Here is an 18,695-nt window from a genome sequence, read left to right on the forward strand (position 1 = left end):
ATTTCTGCGGAATTTTTCGTATTTTCTCTGCATTTCTCTACATGTTGGTGAATAACCCCATAATTTTCCCCCCCATTTTGCGTCCGCAATTGCGCGTCGTATTGCATGCTTCCTCGTATTCTGAATCAAGTTTTGAAAAATCTTTTCGCTTCATCTGATTGTTTCGTTAAAGTAATTTTAGTTTCGTTATTTAATATGTTAATTTTCGATTATATATTTAAGATTTTATTACATGATTCACTTTTTCAGAAGACGTTCAAACTATGTTCTCCACCCTAAACACGTCGTCAAAACACAATTCCATCGATTTGAACAATTCTCAGCTGTCCAAGTAATAAAAAAAGTTTCTATCCCTGGGTCAATACCTGGAAACGTTATTTTCCAGCGTTGGAACTCCTCTCGATCAGTCTACACCGGCGTTTCTATTCGGAAAACGAAAAGCAACCGTTCCATCGACATGTAAGCCAAATTGAATAGTTTGATAAAATATTTCCAATTCTGTACTTCCAGACACAAACAGTCCGCTGAACACTACTTCTGCTCCATGCTCAGATATTTTCGCTGTTTCTTCGCACGCTGTACCACAGCATGTCAAAGACACTCCCGGTTCGAAATCGGTACACTGGTCTCCGGCTCTCGTGCAGTCTAGCGATAAGCAATCTACAGTTTCTCAAAGCAACGCTTCTAATATGTCGTTCGGAGGAAACTCATCGTTCACCACAGCGCCAGTAGCTAAGCCACCAGTGCAAGCGTCGTCGTTCGGAGGACAAGCATTGAATGGTAAGAATAGCTAAACATGCTATAGATCCTATTAATTAGTTTTCCAGCTCCTCCACTTCGATCTCTCCGCGACAAAGTTGAACCAGCCAAAAAAATCTCGCGGAGGAACACGTTTGCTGCCAGATCGACTCCACTGTCGACCCCCAACACTCAGCGCGTATTGTCGCGTCCTGTTGAATCTGAAGAGGTGCAGGAAGAAATTGATGCAGCTGACACCTGGGTTACAGTTTTCGGATTCTCTCCAAGTCAGGTTTCAATTCTATTAAATCTGTTCTCGCGGCACGGAGAAGTCGTCAGCCATCAAGCGCCGACCAGAGGGAACTTCATGCATATTCGTTATTCCTGCATTACTCATGCTCAACAAGCTCTCTCCAGAAACGGAACTCTTCTCGATCAAGACACATTCATTGGTGTCGTTCAATGCACCAACAAAGATGTCATCAATGGTACAGCAGCCGGTATTGTTGCTCGCACTTCAACTACTACCGCGGCTGCTAATAGATCTGTGTCCATGTATAACTCATTTGCTGAGAGTGATGCGGCGGATCAGTCAGCTCAATTCAACGAGAACAGTGTTCTCAATTCATCGAACGTGTTTGATGCGAACAACTCAATGAAGTAAGTTAATATGACCTAGAATGTTTATGTTTCATCTTCTCCTTTCCAGCTCTTCTCGCATTTCAGTCCGCTCTGGAGTTGGCATGCGCCCATTGGCAGTTGAACAGCGGAACAATGTAAGCGATATTTTTTTGAAACTCCCTACAAGTTTGGATCAGTTACAGGGAACAGCGACTCGAAAGGCCCCAGATGGATTGCTCAACAAACTCTGGAACACTATGGGGCTCAACTAATCATTTCTAATTTCTGAATTTGCTGACAAAATCTTGGTTCTGTTCTTTTTATCTATTTCTTTTTATTTCTTCACCCATATTCTATCATTTTCCTTCTTTCACGGAGTATCCATGTATGTTCTCTTTTCGGTGTATTCTCCATTTTCGGACTCCATTCCCTTCTTTTTTTTTGAATTAATTCTTGATTCCGTTCCAATTAAATCCTTACTTCTGTCTGTCAAGTTTTGTTTACTTGAGGCAATCGGCCTCCGTCACGAGTTCTGATACCCTCATAGTGCTTACCTCACATAATTCGCGAAAATTGGAATACTGGAAAGCTTTTATTACTAGTACCGAGAAGATTAAATATCCAATCACATTTGATTCTCAAATTCAAATCCCTTTTTGGTATATTTATTTGTACATATTTTCAGCACGAATGGAGCTACCAGAGGATGCTCTATCAGAAAACCTGTACGCATTCGCATTGGCAAGCACACAAATAAAGGAATACTGTAATCTATGTTTGACGAATACAACTAGGCTCAAAAAGTGCGCAGGTTGTAACGAATTTTTCTACTGTTCACAAGAATGTCAGAAGAATGACTGGAAGGTTCACAAGCCCGAGTGTAAATCTATTCAGGTCCTTAATTTACAACTGTTAAAACCAATTTTAAATTGTTTCAGGAACACGGTACTCTTGCCAGTGACTCGATGCGACTCGCTATGAGAATCATTGTTCTTCTCGGCAAGAAAAATTTCGGGCACGTCACAGCGAGCTATATATCAACTGGAAGTCGAAGTTTCTTGACCCTAGTGGACCATGGATCCTTTCTAGACTCGGGGGCCGAGACATTCTATCAAGAATATTTGAATTACGCTTTACCTCCTCATCCTGAACCAGATGTCGTAAAATCAGTTTTCAAAAAGATCTCTATCAATGGCTTCTCGGTTTCGAATTCAATGGGATCCGCGATAGGACATGGTCTATGTATAAAGTTGAGTGCAGCAAATCATTCATGTAAACCATTGACCAGAGTGTGCTATAGGTTAGTTGGTTTTGTAGCTAGCTCAGTTGGAGAGCTTTTTTTTCAGAAACCGTACCGCCATGCTAGTTCCCATAGACCCCTATAAACCTCCAACATCATTAGAAGGCGCCTGCCATTCCTACATAGATGAATTACAATCTGTGTCTGCAAGGCAATCGGAATTGAAGGTATTATTCTACTACTGACAAGGGAAGTGTTTTCAGAGGGGCGTTGAGAATTTTCTAAAAATTTCAGTACTGATAGTTTGAGATATCCGCAACACGATGACGAAAAAATCTAGGTCATAACCCCACCAGGAAGCTGAAAATCTTCGTCTGAAATTTTTCGGTCGATTTCGCCCTCTCCTTCTCTTCACTACGCCCCCCTCTCCTATACGCCCTCCGCGCCAGGGAAAAACATCGGTTGTGTGGTGTTGTGGTAAGAGGGAGACTCATTAGGAGTGACTATGGTGGTTCGAGCCCCACTGTGGTAATTCTTTTTTTTGTTTTTTTCGAGACAAATTTTCGATATTCATTTTGGTCCCCTGAATAACAAATTATACTTATTTCATGAATTCCCGACGTTTTCAAAGTGAAAAAAAAGGCGTTTGAAATTTAGAAGAAATTTTGAAATACTGTTTTTTTCGACTTGTCCTATCGCCCAAAAGCAAAACTTTCGACTCTCGGAATTGCTCCGTCTTGCTCTTTTTTGAGTGGAACACCACCAAATCGATCACCCAAATGATCTTCATATATTTCTGTGTATTCCGTGTGATTTCGAGCAATATTTGAGAAATTACAGTTTTTCAAGTTTCTTGCAATTATCAGATTTAGGGAATTATCAGGGCTCACATACAAAATCGAGCTGCCAAATATTGTGAAAATGATGTTCTTATCATTTCTAAATGTTTGAAAGACTTTTTTGCACTTTAAAAAAAATTTCCAAAAAATTACTTTTGAAGTGTGGGGTACCCCATGATGATTTTTTTCAAAAAAAAAAATCGAAAAAAATTTTTTTTTTTAATTGTTCAAAAACTATTTCAGATGATAGAGAAATGATCAAAAAAGAGTGTACCGCTTGAAAAAATCATGGAAAACGAGTTTTAAAGCTCGAAAAATGCACGTTTTTGGTCAAAATTTAGTACTGAAAACACTTTGAGAGCCCATATTTTGGTTCCTATTAGGGTTATGACCGAGATATTGCTAAAATCGTATTCAGCGTGTTCGAAAGTACCTTTGTACAAATTTTGAGCAAATTCTCAACGCCCTTCTGAAAACACTTCCCTTGTGAGTTTTATAATTCTGATATTATTTTAGAAAAAGTACAACTTCATTTGCATTTGCGAAGGATGTATGGATGATGAACGAAACGAAAGTATGGAAGCTTGGGCATGCGGTGACTGTGCCAACGGAAAAGTCCCCAATGTTGAAGATGGAAGATGTGCATCGTGTTCATGGAAAATGACAAGAGATCATTATGAATTGTGTAGAACAGCGGAGGAATCTGCGATAGCTGCTAAACCGAAAATAGAAAACGAATCGATATCTCTGGAAACGCGAAAAGCTCTTTGCGAAAAACTCATGGAACTCTTTGATGATACTCTGCACGAATTTAATGTTCATCGAGTTGTACCTCAACGATTACTATTCTTCGCTTCACTGGCAGTTCAAGAGTGAGATATTTAAAATGTGTTTTTATGTAATTTGCATTTTTCAGTGTAAATGGGGCTTCAAAACATGGGAAAGCATTGTTAGCTATGATGATGAGATACCAAGGAAAACATGATCCGATCGTGATGCTCAAGAAGTGGCAGATTGCTCAAATTTGTCATGCCAACGGAGAATACAATAAAGTCGTGAAGCTTCTCGAAGAGATAAAAGAACCTCTCAAAAAGATCTACACTGCGGGTGCTCCGATTTCTGTTAACATAAGACGGTTGATGGAGATGGCTCGCAGCGAGCTTCAAAAATCGAGATAGTTTTAATAATTGTTTTACCACATTCCCAAGTTAATTATTAATTATGTAAAATATCACAATCCACATATACTAATTTCTACTAACTCCTCTAAATCTTGTACCATTCGGTTGTGAAAAATTCCCTTTGAAGATCTTCTCTGTTGAGCATTTTATTGTGATGGCTGATAGCAATAACTACTATTTTCATAAAATAGTCTTTTTCAATTTTTTTCTTTACTATTCCTCGAATGTTGATTACTCGTTTTTATACTTCATGCTGGCGACCCCAAACACTCCAACAATCCCAAATTAAATTTAGCTCATTTACAAATGACAGAGTTCGGGTGGCGCCGATTTAATTTCTTCGATAGGAACGTTGTATTCGATAAAGAAGATCCGAAACAGAAGTTTTCTGGTCTAAAAGATGTAGCAGTCGACTGCTGGTGCAGCTCTGGGGGATCGGTGTATTTGGGAGAAGCAAAAGGAGGAGTATTTCAGTAAGTCGTTCATCTTAATTCAATATAAACAAATGAAATTATACCTTCAGACTCACAAGTCAGTTTGGAGAGTACTTCTGGAAAGCTTATCAGAAGTCTTTGGCATCTCTCCATTCGGCAGATAAATACTTATTTTCCATCGGAGAAGACGATGACACAGTAAACACACTTCTCAAAATTTGGGATCCGGAAAGTGTAGAAAAGAACACGCCGCATGTGTTACGAACCATCCGAATGTCCCCACTGAATCATGCATCTGCCTCACCTGCATGCAGTATTGCAGTTCATTCTAGTCTTCAATCAATTGTTGTTGGATATACTGATGGAACTGTTCTCTACTATCAAGGAGATGTGTTACATGACAAATCACTCGCCTCCCGGTGGTTGAAAGTCCGGGACTCGTCGATTGGCGAAGGAGCGGTAACAGGACTCGCCATCGCAGCTCTTCCAGGATCGAAGACGGTGATTTTCGTAATCACCCCGAAACATGTGTATTCCTATGTTGTGGAAGGTGGAAAAACTGTAAACTCTCCGAAAAAGCACGATGCAAATGGAGCAACTGCAGACTGTTGGACATTTGATGAGAGTACGGGGCAGTTGATTGTTGCCAGTCGAGAAATGCTTTTCTTCTACGATGCTGACCAATGTATAGATGTAGATAATGGAGAAATCGGAAGATGTTTGCAGCTGGGAAGAGGTCATGAAAAGTTACAACTGGTGGCGAATGGACAATATTTGGCTCTTCTTACAAAACACCATTCCTTGATTCAGTAAGAGTTGACATTCTTTAAAACAAGTTTTAATTCTAAAATCCATGTTTTCAGAAAAGAAAAAGATTCCGAGTTCATGACAATGTTGAGTGTATACGATATCAAAGGGCAGTACGTCGGGTTCTCATGCTCACTTCCGAATCTGTGTCGTATGTTCACCGTTGGAAAAACGTTCCTCGTTCTCAGTCACGATGGTCTCCTTTCGGAATTAGTTGAAAAGAACATTGCTACGAAATTGGATATCCTAGTGAAGAAAAATATGTTCGACGTTGCTGTTCTGATAGCGAAGAATAGCAAAGACGGTGGAGATTATTTGAAGAGTATCCATGCGAAATACGGTGACTATCTGTATAACAAAGGCGATCATGAAAATGCTATCCATCAGTATAAAGAGACGATTGGAATGTTAGAGCCATCATATGTTATGAAAAGGTATTTGAATAGTGCAAAGATCAAGGAGTTGTGCATCTATTTGGAATACCTTCACGATGCAAAAAAGGACAACGAGCACCAAACTAAAATTCTGATGAACGCTTATGCGAAGCAAGGAGAGAAAAAGAAACTGATGGAGTTCGTGAACAAGATCACAGATGGTTCGAGATCCGCAAGAATGAGAGATGTTTTCGAGATATTGCTCAAGTGGAATTATCTCCCTGAAGCTTCGCTGTTAGCGACGAAGTTTCAAATGCACGAGGACGCGTTGAATGTAATCATTCACCATCAGCACAAGTATCAGATGGGTGTCAACTACATTAACAGAATGCCGATTGAAAGTGTAATTGAGATGACTGGAAAGTATGGAAGAGACTTGTTACTTCATGCCAGAGAAGAGTTGTTGACCATGTTATTGGAGAAGATCAAAGAGAATTCCGATTCGAAAAATAATTTCATGCGACTTTTCGATATTTTTATAGGAGATATGGATGCCTCAAAAGTGTTTCTCGATCACGTCCTCAAAAAGACAAAAGGTGCGGAACAGAACCATTTCATCCTATTGATTTTGGAGTACCGTATGAGACATTTTAAATCGAAAGAATGGACGGCTGATGAATTGAAAAATGACATCTACGATCTCATTGAAAAAGGAAATGAAGAAGCTGCACTCCAGTTGGCACAGCTATTTGATTGTTCTCCAGTTATCGAACACATTCTGATGAGGTGTAATAAATCGAGAGAATTGATGATGTATCATCAGAAGAAGGGGGATCTCAAAGCGATCATCAGGTTGTGTCAGGGATCTTCTCAAAAGTCGTAAGTCTGAAATATTCAAATTGTTGTGTATCATATATTTCACTGTTCAGGAAACGTCGATTGTGGCTAGACGCTCTAACTTTCATCGGGAAACATGCGACGGCAGACGATGAATCGATGATTGTTGATCTACTGAAAGAGTGAGTGGTTTACGGTTAATCCCGATAATCTTCTCTGTGTTTCAGAATCGAGGCCTCCGAACAGATTCATCCACTGGTTGTTCTAGAACTTCTCGCAAAAAATGAGCACTTGACAATCTCTTCTGTGAAAGACTACATTGTCGCATGGCTTCGCAAGCAACAAATTATCATTGAAGACGATAGAAATACCATAAAAGAGAACAATAAAGCCATGGGAGAACTCGATACAACCATTGAGTCCCTCAAGTTCAAGTATGCTCCCGAAGAATGATTCTTACTGTAACAAGAATAATTTTTAGCGCTCAAATCATGCAGGTCACAAAGTGCTCAGCATGTGACACTGCTCTCCAACTGCCGACTGTTCATTTCCTGTGCAAGCACGCGTATCATGTGCACTGTTTCGAATCGTACAATATGGACGGAAGTGATAAGTGTCCCGCTTGTCAAACCAGTCATGGCACTAGTCGAAATGAAGAGATCAGCTACCACAAATTCCAGAAAGAGCTGGCTGAGGCAACAAATGGAATGGAGCTAATTGCCACGTATTTGCAGAGAGGACTTTTTGATGAAAAGAAGAAAACTAGGCAAACGGATGCTTCTAGGAAGGATCCATTCGCTAGTTCTGGAAGAATTTCAACTAACACGAATCCATTCGATGATGATGACGTGGAGACGATATCACGAACAATGTCCACTGTGTCGAGTAACATGGCTCCTGTATCTCGACAAAGATCTACTACGAAAAAAGATGATGATTCCACGAATCCCTTTTTTTCTTCAGATGCCGGAAGCAAGAAAAATAGTTATGATGAAACGAAGAACCCATTTGGAGCACCAACAGCATCCACTAATCCATTCGATTGAACAAATTGTATATATCTTTTTTATTGTTTATACATTTAGTCCAACATATTGCCTTATTCTGTAGCTCTGGTCAAGTTCATTTCTTGTGATATAATTTATGATTTTTAAAGATTTTAATATTTTATAATCTTCAGTCAGTTGGTTGAGTGGCGTTGGCAGCCATAGCCTGCTCGCGTTGAGCCTTGATGCTACTGAAGACGTTGGAGAACACTGGAAAGGGATGAAGTCAGAAATAGAAGTTATGCTAAAAAGAAACTCACTCTCTTTGACATGGGCTACATTTTGTTGTTGCTCGTCCTGTGGGCTGACATCAGCCAGCTGGAGTTGTGGTTGAGATTCGTCTGGAATTTACAGATAGAGAGGGAAACTGAAAACAGTCGAACCGGCAAGGCCATTGGATTCTGGAATCGGTCCTCCGAATCCTGTCTTGTGATTGTCAGCTGGGGCTCCAAAACCCGTGGCATCAATAATGGCAGCTACTTGAGCAACAAGGGCCAATAGGACGAGAACTTTCAACATTTTCAGTGACTATGAAATCAAAAATGATTGAATATAAGGGTCGTCATGAGGCCCGACAAAAACGAATCCTACACTTCAAATCCTACTTTAATCCTCTCAATCGTCTCTGTAAAGGCGGAGAAATCACATATTGTTTGAAGGGCATAGCACAAATTTATTTTCAATAAGTTCGATTCGTATGGTGAATAGTTTGAAGTTTGAATAAGTTTTGGAAAACAGAAAGTTACGGAACGGAAGAGAGAGAGAGAGAAAGATATATAGAATTACAATTCAGGATGGGGATTTTCGTTTTATAACAATCAAAGAGGAGAAGTAGAGGGAAAATATGAAAATTGGTCAAGAATAGGACAGGCTTCGAATAAGACAGGCACAAAATCGCTCATCGTACCATTTCTATTAGGGGAATTACTCATTAGGGAAGATTGTTGGGAAAGAAAGAGAGAGGGGGATTGATTGATTATAAATTTTGAAGCAGACGGGGCTTTTTAAAAACCAAAACAGGATGAAGCATATATTGGTGTTTAGTGTTGATTAGAAAGCTTCGAGAAATCGGTCGGAGCCGATGGATCAGTGTTTGTCGATGCCTTCAATGTGCTCTCATCGAGTCCCATTTGTGAATCAACGTCGAACTTTCCAAGAAGTGATGCCATTGAATCGACTTCTGGACGCATCTAAAAATGAAAAAAAAACAAGTACTGAATGCTTGAAATGAGCTTCTTACATTCACTGGGATTTGAAGATTTCGGAGAACATTTTGGTTTTCGATTTCCTTCTCTTCCTTGTCGCCAGACTCGCTCATCGCGTCATCCGAATAGCTACAGAACGATGTGTTGACTGATTCGGACGGTTCTTCTCCGCAGTACTCGTACAAGCTGCGCTTCCATTTCTTGATCTAAATAAACAATTTTTATACGAGAAGAGTAATTTATACTTACTTGAGTGTCCCAACTGCGACGACTGTAGTTGATCAGCTTGTTTGGTGTTCGTGGATGTGTCCCCTTGACACGATCGCGAAGTGGGACCTCAGAGATGTACCTCTGGTACACGGCCTTCTCCTTGGCTCGATCGATTTCTCTGGAGCGTCTTTTGAGGACGGCATCATCAGTACACCATCCAAGAGTGGGCTCTTCCCAGTGGTCTCGACGTGACGGACTGCTAGCTACACTCGAACTGTCAGATCCATTGAAAAGACGGGCTCTTGGTGCTTTACGATTCGCCTTTCCAGTTTCCACGCGTCGCTTGGATGGTGAGCCCTCATCGTTGATTGTTGATGCGTTCGAGAGACATCTCTTGCGACTGATAGGTCCTGACGATGTCTCCAGCACAATAGATTCCATCACTTCCTCGGTTTCGACAACGGTTCCGTTGCGAGTTCGGGACTTGCTTCTCTGTGAGCGACGACTGGACGTTGCTTGAAATACTTCATTGGTTAGCTCCAACGAGCGGACAAACTTCGATTTGCTCGAGTTGTTGAGAGATCTTTTCGGCTGACCTTTTCGCCTCGAATCACTCTTGCATCGACGTTCGGCTTCGAGTCTCGCAGATATATCGTCATCTTCCTCGGTGATTTCCGCCCAAGACTTATTCGAAAGATCGGCGAATTCGTCAGCAGACTGTAAGAAAAAGGCTCATTATTAAAAGTTTTGCAAGTCTAAATCTTACGAAAATGTCACTTTGGAATTTTGCGGTCGCTTTGATCGGCGATGCCCAAGCTTTCTTTCGGGGAGAGGATCGCGTGCCCTTTTTTGGAGACGGTTGAGCTACCTTTTTTGGGGTGCTGGGCGCTTGTTTGCGAGGTGACGACACCATGGTGGAGGCTCAGGACTAGAGGAGCTGTAAGGAGCAAATGCAGTGCCTTATTACACGATATCAAAGAAGTGCAGAAAACGGAAATTATTTGCAAAAGTTCGATTTTTGAAACCAAAATAGAAAAACAGTCAGAAGAAGCAGGGCGACAGATGATTAAGAAGGAAACATGTCTGAAGAATGCGAACGAGGGAAAACAAGTGTGAAACTTCCCGCCAATTTTGAATGTTCACCATGACGCGCAAATGCGTACAAGACAAGCACGGCAGCTCGAAAAAAGAGGGTTTGTTCATTTAATTCACCTCGGCTCCTATTTCTGGGAAAAAATGCTAAAGTGAACATCAGATAAATACATATTATCTTCTTACATTGAAGTGGTTATCCGAGCTAATTGTTGATCTTGATAGTTTTATCTAAAAAATCTCATGTATGATCTTGTAATTGGTGCAATTACGTGTCGAAGAATGATAAATACACTGGACAGAAAAAAGAATTCAACTGTTGAAATAAGCCTATTCAGTTCTCTAGATGTCATTCAGAATACGCAACTGTCAAAATTAACCGCAGATGATTCGAACGCGCGCGCGCACACAATGAAGATTGGTGGTCCAAATGCGTATGGAGTGCAAGAGGTGCAACAGCCGGCCTATTTCCCGCTAACATTCTTGGCACTGTGCCAAATCGCGATGGTCTGAACAGAATGCGAAGAACGCAGCTGTGTGTAGGTAATAGTGCAAATGAGGGAGACTGTAGATACTGACCGCATGATGATGGAAGAAGAGAACAGAAACAATCGGGGGTGTGAAAGTATTTATACTGGAGAAAGAACTCGAAAGTCTTTGTGGACTACTGTATGTCAAAGGCGCACGCAGAACGTTTCCTTGCGGGCTTCGAGCGGAATGACTTTCATTTTTTTGATGCATTTTTGAAATCTATCCGTCAGTTTTTTGCGCTTTTACGATGGAAAAGTAAAATTCAAAGTTTCCGAAAGGTTGAAACTCGAAATATTCCGAAATTCCTAAATTTTGAAAACATTTTCGACAATTTGAAAATTCCGAAAATGCCATTCCGAACATCCCTGGATAGAAGTATTCGAAGTATTTTTGCGAAATTTGAGATAGTTAGCTAGCTGGCCAGCTCCATTGAACCCCAAAAAGATTAATGAGTTTTGAGAAGATAGTTGGTCGTATTTGTACACTCCTCTGAGCATATGGGTGACGTCTCTTTCTATAAACCCAAGATATGGAAAATTTGACCTCAATGTCCCACTGAGAGGTGTGCATTGTTGTCTTCGCGCAACCTCTTCAGGTAATGACGTCATCTCTCTTCTTGGTGCGGATTTTATGCGTTAGTTTAGCCATGAGATGTATTAGCTAGGAGGCAGGGAAGGTCAACAGGGTGTTCTGCCAGCTGTTTCTTTATCCTCGTTCACAAACACCTACAGGTGCGGGTAACTTTCCATTATGCCGCGTTCAAAGTTGATTTCCAGGAGTAATTTCTGGAAAAACGCTGTCCAAAGCTGCGATTGTTTTCCAGATTTACAGCAACAGTAAACTACTGTATCACTCGTTTTGACTGTGTTTTTCCTGTTGAATCATGTTGATTTATGGCGGGTCTCGAAGCGGAGGCCTCTGGAAAACCAGCTTTGGACAGCGTTTTTTCCAGGAAATTACTCCTGGAAATCAACTTTGAACGCGCCATTACAGATTTACAGCAACAATAAACTACTGGAATTATTTCAAACATATCATAGAATTCCGCTTGGTGATAATACGGATTACGGTAGTTTTCAGAAATTTTCGTGACGTGAACACTACAAGCTTATGACGTGAGAAACGTGAAACTCACGCTTGGTCATCGTCTCTGTTGTAAATGGGCGCTGGTATCCTTTCACAGTTAAGCCTCACAAAGACAAGGCGTCTGATTTTTTCCTCGTTGTTTTCTGTCTACCATGGACAGAATATTTGTACCTATGCATTTGAGGGTATAATAAAATTGTACCTTTCTCCTCGTATTCTGTTCTGCTTCATTCTTCTATAGTTCTAGAAACGAATGTTGTGGTGCTCTTGAACACCATTTTTGGCTAGCCGCTTAATTTTAACTAGAAAATGAAGCGTGAGCTAGATTGTTTAGAACAAAGCTTTTGTAAGGATATGTCTTCCGTTTTTGTGTTTTTTTAATTATTGAATGTTTCGGATATTCCGAAATTCTGGTTTTGGGCAAATTGGAATATTCTGAAGTTTCGAATTTCTGAGAATTCGCAATATCCAGAGATTCAGAAGTATTTAAATACCGAAAACCTCCATTCCGCACAACCCTGGTACGGTCTTCTGTCACCTGCGCGCAACTGGTGCGCAAATCTGTGCATTTTCGCGTGCGCGTGATGACACAGAAATCGGCGGGAACGGCTAAACGATTTGAACAATTCTCCTGGTTTTTGGCAGCTGTTGATCCACATTTCGCTTTTAATCTGTTCTTTTTAACATAATTTCGTAGCTTTTTCAGTAAAAAGTCATATTGCCCGTTGAGATGGATGTCTCAATGCTATCACCTCAAAAACGCTCGAGAAACATTCAAAAGTTGGCTGTTTGGAGAGGAGATGTTGCACAGAACAAGGAAATGTTTGATTGGCTCGAAGAACAGAAAGAAGTATGTATCATTAAACTACATATCTACTTCAGAAATCGAAAACTAAGATTTCAGAAGCGCAAAATTGAAGCAGTCTACTACGAAAATCTAGAAGAGCTGGATTCAGATTGGAGCGAATACACTTTCTTTTGTGGAGATTTCAAATCCGATTTATTTCGCAAACTAACACAGAATCAAGATACAGGTACCAGTGCACACCTCATTGTGGGTACCGCCGTTTTAAAACAAAAACTAAAGAGACGACTGGTCAGTTTCACTGTTTTGTGGCTCTTCTTTAAAAAATGTGTTTTAGGATTTCATGCCGTTGAGACCGTGCCGACCTCTTTATTGTGAGTTGATGAAAAATGTAACAATGAAGTTGTCGACAGAAGTAACGAATAAGAGGGAACTTGTTGAATTGGTGCATTTCATGGGAGGGAGCGTACGGAAAGATGTGAGTAAACTCGAAAAGTCTATTTCAACTTTTGAAAGGTATTCTCTTTTCAGACTGTGCAAAGAACAAATGTGTTTATTGCTGCTAAGGTGGAAGCAAAAGTTCAGGTAAGAAAATTATAGTTTCAATGACTACATTTATTTATGTTTCTCATATCGATGTATATATTTTTCCTTCAGTCGATGACTCTGGTTGGCGTCCCGACATTACGTGCTGACTGGATCACAGATTGTTGGGAGAATCGAGATGACCCAGATTACGACGTGTTTCGGCAGGACATTGTAGGTATGACTTTTCTTCATCTGTAATAATTTTTATCTAGGTCGACAAACACAAATTGGGAGTCTTCGAAGGTCTGAGCCTCTATTTTCATGGGTTCAAGAAAAACGAGATTGACGATATGTGTTTCAATTTGAACAACACGGGTGGGACGCTCGCAGAAGACCCCTCAAAAGCTACTCACGTCGTTTACAATCCAGTAAACGACGACGTTGAAACGTTGCCAGTCTCAGCAAATCAGGTCCACGTTACGCAGGAGGTATAACATTTGACGTTACTGTATTTAATCGTGTCAACAATTCTTTCAGTGGTTCTGGGTGAGTTTGCATCGAGGGTGGTGTGCACTGGAGGACAACTTTGCACTTCCTACTGGAACCCTCAGACGAAAACCACTGGACAATAGTACTATTAACAGCCCGCTCGGCAAATCTCTCCGGTCCCACAACTCCAGGTCTTTGTCGTCGATGCGTGATTGTAGCGGTGAAGGTCCGTCGTTGAACATGACGCCTGACTACATATATTCAAACGATGAAGTTGAAAATGTCGGAAAGTCGCCTCGTCAACCCTCAAAACGTCTACGCGTGTGTATGGAGATGGTGGATACTGAGAGAAACTATGTTTCTCTGTTGAAGCTAGTCATTAAGGTTTGTTTTGAGATATTGTCATTCGCCTGCATCAGAATTTCAGTTCAAAGAAGCTCTTGAGAAGGAAATCGCTCAAAACGAATTCATGACGAAGTCTGATGTGGCGATGATGTTCGGAAAGTTGGACCCCATTCTCGAGCTTCATGAGAAAATTCACGCAAAGCTGTCGAGTATAATGGCAGAAGCAAACAGTGTTCTTACTGCTGCGAACGGAAAGAAAAACGATGACAAAAGTCTCGATTTCGCCCAAGTTTGGATCGATGCCAAAGATGAGATGAAAAAGGCCTACCCGCAGTACATCAACTCGTTTGATACAATGAAACGGTTTTTTGATAAGCAAGATAGAGAAAACTCGAAGTTCCATACATTCTGCAAAGCAAAGGAGAGTAATCCGGAGTTTCATAGACTGAAACTGACTGATTTGATGGTGAAACCAGTTCAACGTCTTCCCAGTGTTGCACTTCTTCTCAAGGAGATCGGGAAAAAGTCGGAATCTAAACTGAAGCATACAGCAGAAGAAGCACAGAAAGTCATTGACGAAGTGTTGAAGTAAGTTTTCTAATAGAGCCTTCTTATTAAAAAAATTTAATTTGAGGGTTGCCAATAAAACTCGAGAAAAGAACGACAACCTTATCTCACATCTGAGCAAGTTCACAGACATTGAGAATGTTCCGGTTAGTTGACTATTTTTCTGAAGCCAAACAAATAATGGGGTTTTCAGCCAACACTGGTTGCTGCTAACAGAATGTTTTGCCGTGAATTGGTAGTGAGTCCTATAGCAAGCACTTCGAGCCGTCTTTCTGTCGTCCCCAGAATGAAGTTATTCTTCTTCCATGATGTGTTGATTGTATGTTTCGAGACGGGGATTCAGTTAAATTTCAGTAAATTTCTTATTCAGCTAACCAAAATTCGCAGTGAGAAGAATACAATGCAGCGACTTGCTAGACATGCCTCGTTCGCAAGTCTTCATGCCAGACAAAGAAGACCGTACAAGTATATCGATCAGATTCAGCTGACAACAATGCGAAGCGCGTTCCGGATTCGGCCGCCTGAGGAAGTGTCAAAGTTCCTCGAAGCACATCACACAGTCCATGGCATCCGCCCAAGAGGTATTAACCGAATAGTTCGTTTCAGTATCGCAACAGATAAATTTTTCAGAAGTTTTCGTGTGGTGTTTGATTCATCGCGATGAGCAAGGCGGGGACACAGAAACCGTTTTCGAATCATCAGACTGTGAAGAGGTGCGAGACTTCCTGGATGAGATTCACCTCAAACTTATGAGCAACTGTGGAAGATTCTTCTTTCAAACAGAGATGGCTGATGTCAATGAGCTCAACGATGCCCATGTAGCTGACATGACTACTCGATTCTTCAAAAAGTGAATTTCGATAAATTAACGACTGGTTTTTTAATATCAATTTTTACAGTCTTTGTGCAACGAAACCTCAAACCGGACACGGAAGCCAGATGAATATTACGGTTAGTTTGCTTACAATATAGAGTTAAAGAACTCTTATTAAGGAGAAAACTGAAATAAAAATTTGATATTTCAGGAATGGTCACACAATGAAAGCATGATGGGACCACCACAATCTCAGAGCAGAATGCGAAGAGCTTTTAGTAACGCTCAGCTGACGATCACCTCCACACTCGGATTTGGAAGAAATCAAAGCCGTAACAATTTGGCACGGATCAGTGAGTTTTATAGTTTTTATATTAGCGATTGAGAAAATCCATGTTCAGATGAGAATTCGTCCTTCATGGCTTCTCCGAGAGTTTCGTGTGATCCAGCTGCTCTTGCCAACATGACATCCGTTGGAATGCCCGGATCAGTGAGCGAATCCGAGTCAACTCCAAAACGAGGACTTCGGTAAGTAGTAACTCTCATAAGCCTACACTGGTTTCATCAGTTATTTCAGCGCCCGACTCACTTCATCCACATTTCTCAATCGAACACATCTCGTAAGAAACTCATCGATGCGACGACAGACCCACGGCTTCGCTTCTCAATCTGAAATCGAGCCAGCACGATCGAGAACTTCATCTCAACGCGTTACCGAGTTGTAGTTCTCGAATTTTCGAATATTTGTTTTTCTCCATAAAAAATCATATACAACATGATCATTTACTTAAATGAAAGTATTCTCTTTTCGTGTTTTCAAGCTCCGGTATTCAAATTTATCCCGATTCGTAGCTTGTTCAGGTTTACACTGTCACTGCTCCCATTTCGTAGAAACATCATCTCCTGATCTTCATTACTCCCACTATTTTTGTTCCTTCTTCCACTTCTCCGCATCTTATTATTTTTTTTGTTCTCATGTTTCTTTTTGTAGTTTTTATTTCGTTTCGTCTTTATTGTCACCACCCCTTATGCTTTGTATCATATTTTACCGTTTACAGTAGGTGCTTTCGTTTCATTTGTCCCCAACCCCCATTTATCGTCTTTTTTCCTGTCTCTGCCTTGTTTCTCCATCCCATTTCCTGACTTTATCATTTTTCCCCCAAAATCCACTTGTACGTGATTATTACCCTTTCTTTCTTTTTTGACGGCTGTCATCTGTGCAACACTGTATAGATAACTCCCGACAACAATTTTACGATTACCGTTTTTTATTCAAAATTTCATTCTTGTTAGAAAATACGAAATTGGGGTTGAAAATGAAATTATATCCTACTTGAAAAAAAGCAATCGAATGGGAATTAGTGTAAATTTGGGCGGAGCAGAAGAAAATTCAGAAGGCCCCAGGAGATTCCATATCGGCTGGACACGTCTTGGCGTCTCGTTTCACTTGCATGCCGCTTCTGGCTCTTTAGCTGAACTGATACACATTAGTATATCTGATTCGAATAGAACAAAAATAAATAGGAATTTTCAGCTTTCAGAATGTTTGTGATATCCTACTTTATAAAACTTATTTTGAAGAATTCATCATACTTTTGATTTTTTTAAGGAGACGAACTGCATCAACAGATGAACTATGAATTCGCAGACACTGAAAGAAGGTAGGAATTTAAAAACCCCGATTCAGTTCAATATGCAAAAATATTGTTGGACCTCCTCCAGTTTTTTTGGTGTGCTCGAAGACTCAGCTTCTAATTATGCATCTTCTTCTTCTTCTCCATATACTTCTCCTTCCTCATTTTCTTCTTCTTCTTTTTTCTTCCCTTCTTCATTCCATGTTTCTTTGTGATGGTTGGAGCTGGTGCCTACTCCAACACATGTTGTTCTTCCAATACACTTCTTTTTTCTTTCATATTCAATGTCCTTTTTCTCCTTTTTCTCACACAACTATATATGCTTTATTTCGTCTAAGAAAGTAAACTAAGTCAAAGTTTAGTTGCATCTCGAAAAGCGATCCCTTCTTCTTCTTTTTCCTTTACAAATTGCAATACCAAGTGGCTTCTTGGTGGGAAAAAAGTGCACCCTGACGGCGACGGATGGTGGTGGTACAGAGGACCGGAAAAAGGGACAAGTTTTAGGACGCGAAAACTCTGAACGTTACATCCGTTTTCCGAAAAAAAATGGAGAAAAAGAAGAAGACTTGCAGACATTCAAATGTTCATCTCTCCGGGGAGAACTTCTTCTCAATTTTTTTTGAAAGGGGAGGTGAAAACCGAAATCAAGTCTTTCTGAAATAATATGATAATTTTTAGGACATTTCTGTCTCTGTTGAACTGAACTGGCTTCAGACAACTCCCTGTTTGATAATGGTTGAACATTCCAATGTCTGAAACTATAATATTTTCAGAATGTCTTACATAGTTTGGTCCAACACCGGTCTCATTTTTTAACCTTTATTTTTTTTTCGTTCATGAAAATCTGGCTCTTCGTCACTTCTAAACTACACCACTTCGAAAACAGTCATTTCGAAACCGTGGTAAGACAGGCGAATAGATACGTTTCGGACTACAAGAATAATTTTAGCAGTTTCGAAAATGCTCTTTCTGTTAGAACGCATTCTGAAACTCGGAAAGTTAAAAGGTTTTTTTTTTTTTTAAACTCAATTTGGGATTTTTTTGAATTTCAAAATGTGTTCTATCAGAAAGAGAATTTTCGAAACTGCTAAAATTATTTTTGTAGTCCGAAACTTATCCATTCGCCTGTTTTATCACGGTCCTGGAAAGGCCGGATTCGAAATGACTGGTTTCGAAGTGTCGCAGTTTCAAAGTGACGCGGAGCCGAAAGTCCTGGCCTTTAGTGAAATGGTTTGCACCGGAATCTCGAGAAAAGCTGGAAAGGTTTTTATT

At 40.4% G+C, this 18,695-nt stretch overlaps 6 protein-coding genes across 6 annotated transcripts; 4 read left to right on the plus strand and 2 right to left on the minus strand.

Annotated features, from left to right (window-relative positions):
• Window positions 1–263: 263 nt before the first annotated feature.
• Cbr-npp-19 lies at window positions 264–1,631 on the plus strand (the record flags this gene model as incomplete). The annotated part of the gene is made up of 6 exons (XM_002631174.1): window positions 264–331; window positions 386–459; window positions 511–780; window positions 828–1,398; window positions 1,448–1,514; window positions 1,563–1,631. The coding sequence occupies 6 exons, from the start codon at window positions 264–266 to the stop codon at window positions 1,629–1,631; spliced, it is 1,119 nt and encodes a 372-aa protein (XP_002631220.1).
• A 418-nt stretch (window positions 1,632–2,049) lies between these two features.
• On the plus strand, window positions 2,050–4,616 carry Cbr-set-14 (the record flags this gene model as incomplete). Its single annotated transcript, XM_002631173.2, has 5 exons — window positions 2,050–2,253; window positions 2,298–2,659; window positions 2,706–2,826; window positions 3,955–4,310; window positions 4,355–4,616. 5 exons carry the CDS (start codon window positions 2,050–2,052, stop codon window positions 4,614–4,616), a joined length of 1,305 nt encoding a protein of 434 aa, XP_002631219.2.
• A 309-nt stretch (window positions 4,617–4,925) lies between these two features.
• On the plus strand, window positions 4,926–8,117 carry CBG03015 (the record flags this gene model as incomplete). The annotated part of the gene is made up of 6 exons (XM_002631172.1): window positions 4,926–5,092; window positions 5,143–5,862; window positions 5,917–7,113; window positions 7,164–7,253; window positions 7,299–7,505; window positions 7,553–8,117. 6 exons carry the CDS (start codon window positions 4,926–4,928, stop codon window positions 8,115–8,117), a joined length of 2,946 nt encoding a protein of 981 aa, XP_002631218.1.
• Window positions 8,118–8,247: 130 nt separating this feature from the next.
• Window positions 8,248–8,636, minus strand: Cbr-tag-209 (the record flags this gene model as incomplete). Its single annotated transcript, XM_002631171.1, has 3 exons — window positions 8,248–8,327; window positions 8,378–8,458; window positions 8,501–8,636. The coding sequence occupies 3 exons, from the start codon at window positions 8,634–8,636 to the stop codon at window positions 8,248–8,250; spliced, it is 297 nt and encodes a 98-aa protein (XP_002631217.1).
• Window positions 8,637–9,157: 521 nt separating this feature from the next.
• Cbr-cdl-1 lies at window positions 9,158–10,445 on the minus strand (the record flags this gene model as incomplete). The annotated part of the gene is made up of 4 exons (XM_002631170.1): window positions 9,158–9,307; window positions 9,358–9,528; window positions 9,572–10,249; window positions 10,299–10,445. 4 exons carry the CDS (start codon window positions 10,443–10,445, stop codon window positions 9,158–9,160), a joined length of 1,146 nt encoding a protein of 381 aa, XP_002631216.1.
• Window positions 10,446–12,971: 2,526 nt separating this feature from the next.
• On the plus strand, window positions 12,972–16,514 carry Cbr-ect-2 (the record flags this gene model as incomplete). The annotated part of the gene is made up of 14 exons (XM_045242319.1): window positions 12,972–13,337; window positions 13,384–13,524; window positions 13,578–13,631; window positions 13,704–13,805; window positions 13,847–14,062; window positions 14,112–14,447; window positions 14,491–14,996; window positions 15,043–15,121; window positions 15,169–15,556; window positions 15,606–15,825; window positions 15,875–15,926; window positions 16,001–16,142; window positions 16,191–16,317; window positions 16,367–16,514. 14 exons carry the CDS (start codon window positions 12,972–12,974, stop codon window positions 16,512–16,514), a joined length of 2,877 nt encoding a protein of 958 aa, XP_045092148.1.
• Window positions 16,515–18,695: the final 2,181 nt, after the last annotated feature.

The sequence above is a fragment of the Caenorhabditis briggsae genome, assembly GCF_000004555.2.
Source record: "Caenorhabditis briggsae complete genome, chrII, whole genome shotgun sequence".
Lineage (NCBI taxonomy): Eukaryota > Metazoa > Nematoda > Chromadorea > Rhabditida > Rhabditidae > Caenorhabditis > Caenorhabditis briggsae.